Source organism: Balaenoptera borealis, assembly GCF_965194805.1.
Source record: "Balaenoptera borealis genome assembly, chromosome: 8".
In the NCBI taxonomy this organism is placed as follows: domain Eukaryota; kingdom Metazoa; phylum Chordata; class Mammalia; order Artiodactyla; family Balaenopteridae; genus Balaenoptera; species Balaenoptera borealis.
In genome coordinates, this window is record NC_138865.1 from 115,770,943 (window position 1) to 115,784,360 (window position 13,418).

At 59.9% G+C, this 13,418-nt stretch overlaps 1 protein-coding gene across 5 annotated transcripts in view; it reads left to right on the forward strand.

Moving 5' to 3' along the window:
• The window catches only part of PTPA (protein phosphatase 2 phosphatase activator), a 28,419-nt gene extending 15,659 nt beyond the window's left edge, over positions 1-12,760 (forward strand). The window contains exons 6-11 of one of the 5 annotated variants that reach the window (XM_082403118.1): positions 647-746; positions 1,654-1,778; positions 2,675-2,775; positions 7,133-7,240; positions 11,254-11,357; positions 11,417-12,760. In XM_082403118.1, the coding sequence (XP_082259244.1) occupies positions 647-746; positions 1,654-1,778; positions 2,675-2,775; positions 7,133-7,240; positions 11,254-11,331 (512 nt within the window). In that variant the 3' untranslated portion in view covers positions 11,332-11,357; positions 11,417-12,760. The other 4 variants (XM_082403117.1, XM_082403116.1, XM_082403119.1 and 1 more) reach the window with 4 other exon arrangements.
• Positions 12,761-13,418: the final 658 nt, after the last annotated feature.

A 13,418-nucleotide genomic window follows, 5' to 3' on the forward strand; every position in this document is an offset into this window, starting at 1 on the left:
TTCTTCAGACATATCAGGGTTGGTTTTTTTTTTTTGCCTCAGGGCCTTTCCATATGCTGTTTCTCCTGGCTAGAGTGCTCTTCTGGCTTCCCTCACGCCCTGTGCCTTGCCAGCTCTTACTCATCTTTCAAATTAAATATTATTTCTGAAGGGAAACCTTCCTGAACCCTAATGTCAGGATCCCCCTGTGATATCCGCCAAGTATCACCCTATCCTTCTCCTTCAGAGGTAGGTTCATAGAAGTGATTGTATATTTAATGTCTGTCATCCTGATAGGTCATAGACTATCAAACAAGGGCAGGGACTTTTGGCCTCTGTCCCTCTAGTGCCTGACACGGACAGTGATTGCCACCTGTAGTAGGTGCTGAATAAATAGAGTAGAATTGATGAGTGAGCTAAACCTCCAAAATAAAATGTGAATGCCTATTTAAGAATCACCAGCCTGGGCCTTTTTAGGAGTAGTATTATAGTACTGGTGGTTCTTAAAAGGACCTAGTTCTTTCTGGATGGGGAAGAGGCCCCGTTACCTCTGTGTTGACCTCCCTCCTTAGAGGGGAAGTTAACAGTGACTTGGACTCTGGTGAGACCAAGAACAGTCCCACGCCTTCTGGAAGACTGTCAACCTCGGCTGTTTTTTCTCCCCCAGGACATGAAGCTGCCTTTGCTGCTTTCCTCTGCTGTCTCTGCAAGATAGGGGTGCTGCGAGTGGACGACCAAATAGCCATTGTCTTCAAGGTGTTCAATCGGTGAGTGAGCCAGGCGGGAGGGGTGGCTGCCAGTGGGAGGAGGAGCCAGGGGTCTCCTTCCTCCTTGTTACCATCAGACTGGGGACAGGGTGCTAGAGGGGGCTCCCGAGTGGCTGTTGGTTCTCTTGTCCTGTCCTAATCAAGCTGTGACTGTGAACAGGGTGTCCAAGACTCCTCCTTCCGGCAGGTTCAAATTCAAGTAAAAATAAGTGAAGGGAATGTTACATAATGACTGCTAATGCTTCTGTGGCATTTATCACGTAGAGGTAACTTCTAAGCGCTTTACATACAACTCTTATCACGAAGACCCTCATTTCCATTTTATAGATGAGGAAACTGAGGCATAGAGAAATCAGGTCCCTTCACTGAGGTCACAGCCAGCTGAACCCAGGCAGTCAGGCTCTGACCTGCTCCCCTCACCACCCAGACCACCTCCCGGCACATGGGAGTGTCTCCGTCACCAGAGGGCGCTGGCACATCTGTTCTGGGCCCCACTCTGGTGCTGCTGATGCCGCAGCGCCAAGGGCGGTTCCCGGAGGGATCTAGGGGATGATCTCCTTGGACTCCCATCAGCTTTCCTATGGGCAACCCGAAGCGAGAGAAGCTGCAGCTCCTGCCCAGGCTCTCAAGTTGTCAGGAGGTGATGGCACTAACTCCCTTTCCCAGTTGGTGTTTTGCCCCTTTCCTGGGCCAAAAGGAGGCTGAGTGTGAGAGAAGAAAATGAAGTTCTGTAATTTTGAGCGTATCAGCTGATGCATAACATAGGCAGGTAGTTTTGAGTTGAAAAGGAGATCTGTTACACTCTTAGATGGTTATTTCTGGCCTCCTTTGCTCCCAGTGGCCGAAGGGTTGAGACTGTCTTTCTACTTTTTGCCACCTCCCCTCCCTTCCCTGCCCTCCCGTGCAGGTACCTTGAGGTTATGCGGAAGCTCCAGAAGACGTACAGGATGGAGCCGGCCGGCAGCCAGGGCGTGTGGGGCCTGGATGACTTCCAGTTTCTGCCCTTCATCTGGGGCAGTTCACAGCTGATAGGTACTGAGGTACCCTGGCCCTCCTCCCTTCCCTCCTTCCCTCCCCTCCTGCCCAGGGCACACAGTGACAGCTTGTAAAGCAGGCATTAGACCGGCTATCGACGGAGGCTGCTTGCTGCCGACCTTCTGCTGCAGCTGGCGTGGCAGGCTGGGGAGGCTGAGGCAGATAATGGAAAGTGACACGGGCTGGGGCGAGGGCGCCTGGCGCATAATGGACTGGTGTGAAATGCGCCCCGGCTCCTGGCAGCAGCTGCGGGGTTTTATGTAGAAAACGAGGGGTTCTTCTGACTCAGTGACCAGCATCACCCACTGTTATTATCGAGCCGTGCACAGGGGGGCCCATCGAGGAGCTGCTGCTCGCTCCGGGCCCGCTCTGGGGGTTCCCCCCACTTTCCCACGGGCAAGCCAGAGCGGGTGAAGGGTCCACGTCTATTTCCACGTAGGATTAACCGCCTACGAAATCATATTAATAAACGACCCTTTGTTGAGTACTTCCCTGTACCAGGCACTGCTCTCTGTGCTTCAGGTAGATCATCGCAAGGACCCTGGGAAGGGTCTTTGCCGGCAAACCGCTGACCAGCACTTACCTGTGCAGGCACCATGCCGAGTGCTTTACGGTGGTCCTGACGTTCAGGTGGCACTCCACAGCCCCACTGCACAGATGAGGAAACTGAGTTGCATGGCTGGAAAGAAGCAGAACCGGAGCTTATTACACTAGAGTACAAACCTGCACAGGGCCATTGATTGCTCCAGCGAGATCAGGCGTTGAGGGCGGTGGGCAGGACCGCAGTCCTGGGGTGGGTGCAGCCCTGGGGTGGGTGCAGATGGCACTGGGCTGCGGTGCCCCGGCGGTGCGAACGCCCGGTTCTGAACCCTGGGCCGCTTTGCTGTTTCCAGACCACCCGAATCTGGAGCCCAGGCACTTTGTCGATGAGAAGGCCGTGAACGAGAACCACAAGGACTACATGTTCCTGGAGTGTATCCTGTTTATCACCGAGGTGAGGGGAAGGGAGTGAGGGAGGAGCCCGCGGCAGCCTCCGGGCTGAAAGGGACTGAGGCTGGTGGCTTTGGACACAGGAGCCAGAGCTGCTGTCTGAAGATGGCAGGGCCAACCCCTGAAGTGGGTTGTTGAAAAGGAAGCCCAGCCAGGCCTCTCGGAAAGGTTAGGCCACCTTCTGACTGTCCAGGCTCTCTTCCTCTAAATCAGTACTCTGGGGTTTCTACTGGAGCTGACGGATTAAGACCTGGTCATTAGGTGGACTTGGTGACCGACGCAGCAGGTCTGAAGGGTGGGTGGGTATTGTTGGGGGTGGGGTGGGGGGGGTGTCAGCATCTTGCGGGTGGGGGCCACAGGGTCCGCAGAGCTATGTGCGTGTGGACGTGTGTGACGAAGCCATTGCAAGAGTTGGAGAGACTGGAGTGGACGGCGGGACAGATCCCTGCTGAAGGGACACACCTTTGCCGGACCTGGGCCAGGGGAGGTGCTGGAAGCGCAAGTGAGCGGGCCTGGACCCCCAGCCCACCCAGCGGGGGTCGTTTAACTGGGTGTCGTTGTCCTGCTAAAGTAGGGCCTCCCGCCCGTGCAGCCTGGGACCGCTTCCTCAGGGTCACCTGGGGAGCTTGTGAAAATGCACGTTCTTGGGCCCCACCCCAGCTTTCTGAATCAGAAGCTTGGGGGAGGAGTGCTAGGAACCTGAATTTAAACACATATGCCGGGTGATCGTACATGAAAGCTGGGGACCCACTGCACTCGGGCCTCTCTTTCAGGAGGTGTGGGGACCTTTCATCCTCCCTGCCTGGCACCCACCCCACAGACTTCCAAAGGGCACCCTGGCTCTGCCACCTGGAGAGGGTCTCGCCCCCGTTCTCTTTCCTGACGCCCGCAGGCATTCCTGCTGGCCCGGTGATGTCCCTCGCACACCCGTGGACGCCCCTGCCTGTGTGGGCTTGCTTCTCTCTTGGCTGCCCGTTCTGAGCCCCCTGAAGAGGGGGAGACGCCTGGCTAAGCAGCCATAGCTCCAGACTCTCCTGGTCAGCATTCGGCTCAGGCCTCCGCCAAACTCCAGAGGCCAGAGGGGAATGCCACGTTTTTCCAAGTCAGCAAATGAAGGCCGTCCTGACGGCTGGGCGGCCACCACTTGACTCTCAGAGATCTGCTGCCTTCAGCACCGTAGGCAGCCCAAGGTCGGAGGGACTCTGGGGCAGCCTGGCTCACTGCCTTGAGAGCCAGTCACAGGCTGCCCTCCCCAGAGCAGAATGGGAGGCTCTGCGGAGCTGGGGGGGGGGGGGCCCAGGAGGAGCTGGGCGAGGAGAGGGGTGGCTTCGCCCGCTCCTGGGGGTGAGAGGCTAAGCTGTTTTGGCTGGCCAGGCCCCTGGGTCCCTGTCAGTAACTAACAAGGAGAAGGCCAGGCTGGGCCTCAGGGAGTATGGGAATTGACTCCAGGTTAAAACTTTGTTTCCTTGTTTGTTTGTTTGGTTATTCCGGTTATGAAAACCCCAAAGCTTTCCTAAAGTTTGGGACCCAGGTCCTCTGCTAGAGGAAATCCTACAGTGGCCACTGGGTGGCACTAAAGACACATTGAACTCGGTGGAGGTTTTCGGAACAGTTGAGGGAGAGGCATGAACCGGGAGGAGGCCGGCAGGCCCTAGAGTTCCTTGGTTGTTCCACACGCTCTCTGCGAGGCCTGGTTTTCACCCTGGGCCTCGGTGCTTGGGCCTGGTGGTGGACGTTGGACACTAGCAGGGGACGTGCCCCAGAGCTGAGGTGACCGGCAAGAGCCCCTCTCACCCACTCGGCCAGCCTAGAGCAGGCTGGCGCGGTTCCTGATGGTGGCACACATTGTGCTAGTTCTCCGGAGTCTGGGCTCACCACCCAGACCAGGGTTTTCTCAGCCCCCCAGTGGTGGTGAGGGAGGCCCGAGGCCTGACGCTGGGACCTGGGGACCTGGCGGCCTGCGTGGAGCTCTGTGTGCTGTGGTCAGGAAGGGGGCAGTGTTGCCTCTGGAGAGACCCCACGGATCGCTAGAGCTGGTGCAGCTGGGAGATTTCACAAACAAGAAGTTGGAGATGAGACTGCGCTTTTCCTCCCGCCGGGACCAGCCTGGGACCTGCCCCGTGGCCCCGAGCATCCCGGATGAGGGACCTCACCTTGCAGGGCTCCTGCCGCCTCAGGAAATGCAGCCCTGGCGCCTTTAAGAGCCCAGGGCAGGCAGGAAAAGAATTTCAGTTTCAATCTGGCTTCTAAATTTGGAGTTTTGGGAAGGGAGGGATCAGATTTCAGCTGGAAGGGAAGGAGCTGACAGGAAGGCGCTGTGCAGAGCCTCCCCCCACCCCACCCCCCTCAGTTACTGACAGAGGAACCATTTACAAAAGGCCGATTCTCTTGGGAGTGGAGAGGCAGGAACGCAGCGTCTGTGAGTAATTTCCTGCTCAATATGGCTGCTCTGACTCATACGATTCCCCTGGGGTCACTGCGGGACTGCAGCTTGCTAGCTCGTTCTCGCTCTTTCTCTTCTCCCTTTGTGGCTAGAATGAGCGAATTTTTTTTGTCTTCTCGACCCCATTCCTTTTCCCCCCTTATCTGCTTTCCTTTCCAGAGTTGCAGAGGCTCGTTCTGAAGGACCTTATGAAGACCTTGGGACCCTGAAGGCTGGGGGTGTGGGCGGGCAGCCCCTCTAAATAGCATCTCTGGCCTTTCCATGGAGGCGGCCCAGGCCACTGGGGCTCCGGAGCTTGGGCCTTCCCCCGGCTCTGCCAGCAGGCCAGAGAGGCCTTTTGGGTCCCCCACCCCGTGTCCCTAGTGGGGGAGGCTGGCCCACAGGCAGAACCCCTGGTTTCCCCACGTCCCTGGGCCAGCCTTGGCCATGGAGCCCTCGCTGAGCAGACCCCTGGAGCTGCGGCTGTGACAGAGCCAGCAGGGTGCCTCCTGGGTGGTTTGCTCACGGGGGGCCTAGTCCAGAGTGAAACTGGTTCCCCAGCTCGTGATCCCTGAGCTTCTCGGGGCCTGGAAGTATGCAAGAGAGGGCTGGAGCCTAGCGCTCCTCCCGTGGGGCAGAGAGCCTGGGGAAGGGGCGGGGCGAGGGGAGGGCGGGGTGGAGCCTGACGGAGTGGGACTTTGGGAACAAAGCGCCCTGAAGGCCAAGCCCCTGCAGGCTGGGGGCTCCTGGCTGCCTTCCTGGAGGAGGGAGCCTTACAGAGAGGAGGGGAATGATTCTGGGTGAAGGGACTGGCCCAGGAGAAGCCCTGTGGGGGCCATGGGCCGTGGCCTCACTGCTCGAGGAAGGAGCCTGTTGTCCTTGCTACTGAACCCGGGGGTTGAGACAGGCTTTGGGGGGCTTGGGCCAGGGGAGGGAGATGGCAAGGGTAAAATGGCAGCTTTTTCGACTTAGATCTTACAGTTTTGTAAGAGTTGCCTTACTGCAGGGGTGAGAGGCCTGCGAGAGTGGGTCCCCAGGCGAGTCCACAGCTGAAGGGTGGGGGGTTTGTGTTCCTGGGACCTTATGCTTATGATGCCCAGTATAGAGACCCATCCCTTCTCTCTGGAACCGCTCTCCACCAGCCCCGCCTCCACACACAGCCTCTTCTGGAACCTTCCCCCTACTCAAGGTCCAAGTCTGCTTTACTTGCCAGCTCAGCCTCTTTGCTTTTCAAACTCTTTCTTCTGAAACCTGGGGCTCCGGGTGCTGAGCCCCGTTCCCCCAGCATCAGTGTTGCTTATCAGCCCGGGGTAGGGGGGGGACTGTGTGGTGGGGGATTGTGAACTGCTTGTTGATAAATACAGACGTGCTGGCCTTGTGCTGGCCTTGTGCTGGCCGAGGGGTGCACTCAGGTGCACGAGCTTCCTCGTCTCAGCGCGGTGGTTGCTGATATCACGGGGGCTCCACTGGGCTTGCCGCAGAATTTCTTCCAAGAGGAGGGACCGGGAACGGAACTGTCCTTGCTCCTGCCTGTCCCTCGCTGCTGCCGCTGCCGCTGCCCTCCCTTCCCCGCTCCCCTGCCAGCTCAGGCTGGCTTTCTAAACAGACCTTCCTCCCGCATCTGTTGCAGGTGCCCTGTGGCTCATGTCTGCCCCCTCTTTTCCTTCCCCTTCTGCCTGCCATGCAGAGGGCAGTCAGATGCCTGGGTTTAGTCTGGGCCCTCCCCCAAACCGACCCCTCCCTCGGCTCTTCCAGCTCTGCCTGTGGCAGGCCAAGAGGGACCCTGTCTCTGGCACTTGTGTGTGTGTGTGCACGTGTGTGTCCACGTATACGTACGGGCCTGCAGCTTGCGCGTGTGTGTACATGTGTATGCTCCGGCAACCTTGCTGCGGGGGAGCAGGGGACCCATCTCTCCAGCTTGTGGACTCTTTTCTTCCAGATGAAGACAGGCCCCTTTGCAGAGCACTCCAACCAGCTGTGGAACATCAGCGCCGTCCCCTCCTGGTCCAAAGTGAACCAGGGTCTCATCCGCATGTATAAGGCCGAGGTGAGTGGGGACCGCCCCGCACTCTTGGTCCTGGGCTGCTGCTTCCTCACCCCCACCCCGCTGTTTTGCTCTGAATCCAGCTCTGAATTGCCGGCCAGCCCCTCTGACGCTTGAGGCCTCAGAATCTCTTGTCTGTGGGATGGGCAGTCGGAAAAGCACTGGACTGAGGCCCAGCTCTGCCCTGTGACTGAGCCAAGGCCCCGCTGCTCGGGGGTCTCTGTTCCCACTTGTCAAATGGCTGGAGGCCTTTCTCAGCTCTGTCTCCTGTGGGGACACGAAAGTGAAAACAGGCTTGGGAAAGGATTTTATCCTTTGGAGGCATCATCCAAAGTGATGTCTCTCCAACTTTGGTGGGTCTGATCGCTGGGCAGGTGGGAGGGCTTGTGGGGAGGCCGGGAGCTGGCATTTTTGATGACCACTTCAGGTGGTCCTCCCTGCTCTCCAGTCAGAGAGGCAGGGAGAGGTCTGGATGTCCAGAGCTCCCCGTGCTGGGAGGCGGCTGCCCTCTCTCCTGCCCTCTCTGCTCGTCCTCTTTGTCACCCTTTTCCCAGCCAAGGAGGTGGCTTCTTTTCTGGCAAATAGGCAGAAGACATTTCTTCCCACCCCGTGCTTTCCTCTGGCTCCTTCCACATCTTATGCAGACCAATCCTGGAACTGCTTGACCTTGGCCAGGGGAGGGCTTGGGTGTGAAGTCCCTCACCTGGAGTAGTGGGTCCCAAAGTCCCTCCCCTCTTTTTCACCCTCAGGCTGGTGGTCTCAGGCGTTGCCCTGCAGGTGCGCCTCTCTTGACCCTTGGTCATCCCTCTCCTGGGGACGGGGGGTTCTTCGGGTGGCCTCCTGACACCCAGAGCTCACTCAGGCCCGTCAGCAGAGGCAGAGGAGCAGGGAGGGCAGGGTGTGGGGGGTTGGGTGCATGTGGTAGTAGCAGTGCTTCCAATGGGCCTGGATCCCTCTGCGTGGCCCTGAAGGGGTTAAAGGCTCTGGAACTGACCGGGCCTGGCCCTCTCTCTCCCTTCCGCCCTCTCCGCCTCCGGTCCCCTTCCTCTGCACTTCACATCCTGTGTTTAGGTTCCAGCCCACATACCACTCTAATCTGAGAGGAGCCTTTGCTGGGGCTGTGCAGGCTCCTTCCGGCCACAGCCCAGCCCTCCATGCTGGCCCTCCTGCTGGAGAGCACCCGGGGTCCTGCCCTCCGCGTGTTCCGTTGTTCTTGACACCCCTGCCCGCCCCAGTGCCACAGTGGGTGCTGAGGGGGACTGCCTGCAGGCGGGACTCTTTGGTGTCCTTCCTGCTTGGGATCTTAAATGCCGTCCTTTCTGCAGGCTCTTACTTGAGTGACTGAACTTATCTTGACCTGGGCCCCTAAGGGCGGAAGAGACCCTGCCTCCCTTCCCTACCTGCCCTGTCCAGAGGCAAAAGAACTCTGGCTGACAGGTTGAGGGAGGAGCAGATTAAGATGAGAGATGGTGATGGGGCCACACAAACAAAACGGTCCACGGTGTAACAGTTGCCGGTGTTTCTCTGGATGTTGAGCGCGAGGAGGTCAGCCACTGAAGACCGCCCGCGGCTCAGGACCAGACAGAGGGAGCCCGAGCACACAGCCCAGCGCCCTTCCTGAAACCGGGAAGTTCCAGCCCTGGGTGCACGCAGCCTGCCGGGCGCTGCGCGGCGGCCACACGGCTTTGTAGGACAGCGCTGGAACTCACTGACTTTAGTTTAGGGACACCAAGTCTCTGTGACATGCGACACTCATTTGTAAGTTGCTAGCAGGTTGCCCTTAGTCTTTGGTCCCTGTGAGTCACGTGGTCATATGCTCTTTGCTCGGAGAAAAGCAAGGAAAGGACTTGCTTTTCCAGACCAGTTCTTGGTCCTTGGGGAAGACCTTTGAGGCTCACCATTCTTGAAGTCCAGATGGGGGTTAGCAAAGGCCAGAGCCCCTGGCCAGAGACGGCTGCTGGAGGGGAGCGGGTCCCCTGAGCTGCCATAGAGGCCTGACCGGGCCTGGCATCAGGATCTGGGACCAGCTGTCTGCATCTCCAAACTGCCTGTCAGTTCAGCCTTTCTGAACTGAAGAACCAGATGCTTTCCGGGACCCTTGTGGCTGGTGGGGCCTGTCTTTCCTGAGGGCTGTCACCGTGCTGTGCTCCCTTCAGGAGCGCCTCTCAGGACCTGGGGAGCCCCTTCTCCCCCCGAGTCGCTGGGACCTGGGAGGGCCTCCAGCTGGAAGGTCTGCACATGGGCAGGCGGAAGCTGCTGCTCTGTCCAGGACACGGGGAGCGCCGGGGCACAGGTCACTGGAGGAAGGCCTGGCCGGAGGCTCCCTCTGCTGTGACCCTGGAGCCCCCGACTTCCTTTGCCCCAAGCAGCCTTTTGCTTTTAGCCCAGCTCCTCGCCCCCCCACCCCCCAGCCCCAGGCCTTGGGGAAGCTTGTTCTGGGTCCCTGAGGGCGGAGTGGAGAGAACCTCTGCCCCTGCGCCCTCCCCCTAAGCCTCTTGCCTTTGCAGCTTCTCAGGCCTGAAAGCTAGAAGCAGGTTGACCTTTGACCCTTTGTGGAATTCCAGGACCCTGGGGGGGGGCCCCCCTTTGACAAACTCCCACCACTTCCTCCATGACATAAGCACAATGGCAGCTGCCTTTTCTTCTGGCCTGGATCTGCTGCTCTTCCCTCCCCCCGACCCCCAGCTGCCTGCTCCCCACTTTCTGTGCCCCAGGCCCAGGGGCCTGGCTGTGGCCTGGAGCTCTGCTCCCACACACAGCTTGGTTCCCCATCCTTCCATCGTAGATTTCCCTCTTTCCTGCTCACCCCCTGGTCCCCCTTCAGGCCTTGTGGCCCACCCCCCACTCTGACACACACATGCACGCACACACACACACACTCCCCCCCCCCCCCCACAGCTGGGCAGAGACCTCCTCACCTCTGCGGCTGCTTGTTGAGGTGAGGGAACCCGGGCCAGCGCTGGCGTGCCTTTATTCCTCCGAGTTAGTGGGAGGAGAGCACAGTCACAGGATGGAACTCTCACCCTCTCGGAGGCCGTAAGTCTTGTTCCACCCCAGCCAGGAGGCGCACATTCTGCCCGTTTCTGTGGCCAGAGGTCTGAGAGGAGGCAGATCCTTCTTCACATGTGCGGGGCTGCTGCCTGTGTGGTGGGCAGGCGTGGCAGGGCTGGTGCAGGGGGCTGGGAGCTGGGGCCCCCTCACCTTCCCGGTCCTGTGCCGTGTGGGCCTGGGGTCCGGCTGCCTCGGGGCCAGGCCAGCTTCTTGGTCGGCCCTGCTTCTCTCTGTCTTGCCTCCTCTGCCAGAGCCCTGGGGCTGAGGCCCTGGCTGGGCTGGGTTCAGGGAGCAGCGCCATCCCCTGCTCGGCCATCCCCCTGCACAGTGCTCTTGTTCTCTGCCCCACGCACGGGGCTGCTGGGAATTGCCCTGGGGGTGGGGCGGCTGTCAGCTGGTTCTTATTGTCTCACTCTGAAGTGCCAAGATGCCTTTTTCAGTCTAGAGAACTGAACATTGGGAAAATGGGCCTTGGACCCTTCTCAGGCTTGGGTCCCAGTATCCCCACACCTCTTCTCCAGGGCTGGGAGAACCCTCATGATCTGGAGGGTTCTTTTCACCTCTGGTCCCCAGCTTGTCCCCCTGGGCCAAGTGATGTCACTTGGCTGCCTCTCTTCTTGGCTCCTGCCTCGTGGGGTTAGGCTGCCTTCTCTCCCTCTCCCTCTCCCTCGGTCCCTCTCACTCACTCTCATTCTCGTTATTTGCTGGACCTGACCTGATTGTCGTGGAGTGGGGAGGTCTTTGGATGGGAGGGGGTGATCAGGAATGGGTCGGAAGCTCTGCCCTCCCCCAAAGGCCTGGCCGCTTCCTGGGCCCTGGGTGGACACCTGCTGGAACTGCGCTGCTCCGGGCCTCCGGAGTCGTCCAGGGGTCCCTCGTCCCTCGGAGGCCCGAGAGGCTGAGCAGGCCTTGGCAGGGGTGCAGTGCGGCCCTCACCTCTCTTCTCTGCTCCCTCCTCCTCGCAGTGTCTGGAGAAGTTCCCGGTGATCCAGCACTTCAAGTTCGGGAGCCTGTTGCCCATCCACCCGGTCACATCGTGCTAGTGCCTGCCCTCCCCCACCCCAGCTGTGGCCCCTCTCCACCCCCTCCCTCTGTTCTTTGTGCCTGCCCTCCCCCACCCCAGCTGTGGCCCCCTCCCCACCCCCTCCCTCTGTTCTTTCTGTTTGATGAGAGGCTGTTTACTGGGGTGGGTGGTGAGCGCGGGGTTGAGGGAGGCTCAGGGCATAAAGCTGAAGGACCCAAGTTGGGAGAAGTGACCAAAGTGTGGCCAGTTTCCTGACTTCCCCTGTGGCGGACAGGCAAGGAGAGAGGGGCTGGCGCAGGGTCCCTGGGCCCCACTCCCGCCCTGGGCTCCCTCTCCTCCTCCCTGTTCAGTCCCATTTGAGACCAGGCTGTTCTGGGCCGCTGTGGGGAGGGGAGGCACTCTGCTGCTGCGTTGCTTTCCCTTCCCAGGTTGTCTTTCTAGGGGTTGGAGCAGCTGCTCCCCAGGGCGTGGGTCAATTTCCCGAGCCCTGTTTGGGTGGGCGTCTGGGTGTCCTGAGGGCTGGAGGCTGAGGCTGGCGGCCAGCCTGTGGGGGGGGGGGGTCGGGAAGGGAGAAGCCTTGGCTGTTGTGGCCGGTGACCCTCCCAGCTCCTCCTCACGGCTGCCCCCTGGGCCTGTGGGCACCTGTGTCCAGTGCCTCATCCTTGCTTTTCTGCTCTTTGGCTTTTGGTTCAAGGGTAGCCTCTGGAGGGCGCCGGCAGGGCTTGCTCACCAGCGGATTGGGTGAGGCCTGCCTTTCCAAAGCTCTCCCTGGCTGGGAGGGGGTTGAAGGAAGGGGGGCGGGCTCGGGGCCAGTGTGGCCGTGGACAACCTGGGCTCCTCTCCTCATTCTCACGTCCCTCACTGCCGCTGCTTCTGCCCCTCTAGCTGGGCGGTGGGTGAGTGGGCCGCGGGAGGGCTCCGGAAACAGCAGCCCACCCCCTTCGTCCTCCCACCTCCCCGGGCTTGCCTGCTGGAGTTCCAGAATGAGCTCTGAGGACGGGCAGGGGCTGGGCCGGGCAGGCCCACCTGGGGGGTGAGGGGGTGCTGGGAGCAGCAGGCCAGTTCCAGAATTTTCTTCGGGGGGTTGCTTCCAGGCCTGGGTCTCGCAGACTCTCCCCTGCCCAAGCCCAGGTCGGCCCATCTCCACTGCCCCCTCCCCGTATCTGGGTCCATACAGCCTTTGGGAAGGGGGAGCACCCGAGAAGCACAATTCAGGGGCTTGGCCTTCAGGTCTAGGCCGAAGGCCTGGGCAGAGGCTGGGACAGGAGCTGCAAGAGTCACAGAAATAGTTTTCCTAGGAAAGGCTCAGTCCCTCCCTCCCTCCCTCCTTCTCTCCCTCCCAGGGTCCAGACCGCAGCTTCCTGGCCCCTCCTTCCCTGGGCCCCCTGGGGCCCCCAGCCCTTGGCGCCTTCATTGCTGTTCAGATTAAAGCCTCTGTTTACACCTGTCACCTGTGTGAGGTGTGTCTTTTCATGCCACATGATTGTTCCTTCTCCACGTGACAGTTTGTCCCCCATTAAGTCCCCTTCCCTTGGGCCACGGAATCTGGGGCTTGAGCTGGTCCAGCTGGGGTCTGGGTTGCCTGGGCGGGCTCGAAGTGGAGACCCGGGTTCAAATCCTGGTTGTCTCCACCCTCAGCTGCAGGGTCTTAGGTAAGTTCCTGAATCTCTCTGAGCCTCAGCTTCCTCATCTATAAAATGGGGATACTCACAGGGTGATTGCCAGGAGAAGATGAGGGGTATGACGTCCTCAGCGCAGGGCCTGGCACATAGCAAATGCTCCGCGGTCGCTGTGGCTGTTTCCTGATCAAGGCAGCCTTTCTGAACCCCTGGGTCGGCCCCGAACTGGCCTGGGGAGCCCATTGGACTGGGCCTGGCTGTGAACTGTGCCCCTGCAGTTTTTAAGGGGGTGCCCTGTGCTCTCTCTCCTCCACGCCTCATGTCCCTGTCCTGCTGGAGTTGGGAGTCTCTGAGGGGCTGCTGTGCCTGAGACTTGGCTTCTGTCTTCAGACGAGCCTCCTCCTCTGAGAACAAGAGCCTTGGCCTTTCTCCCAGCCTCGGAGGGGAGGGCTTGCACAGGGCACAGAGAGGAGCCAGGCTGACGTGA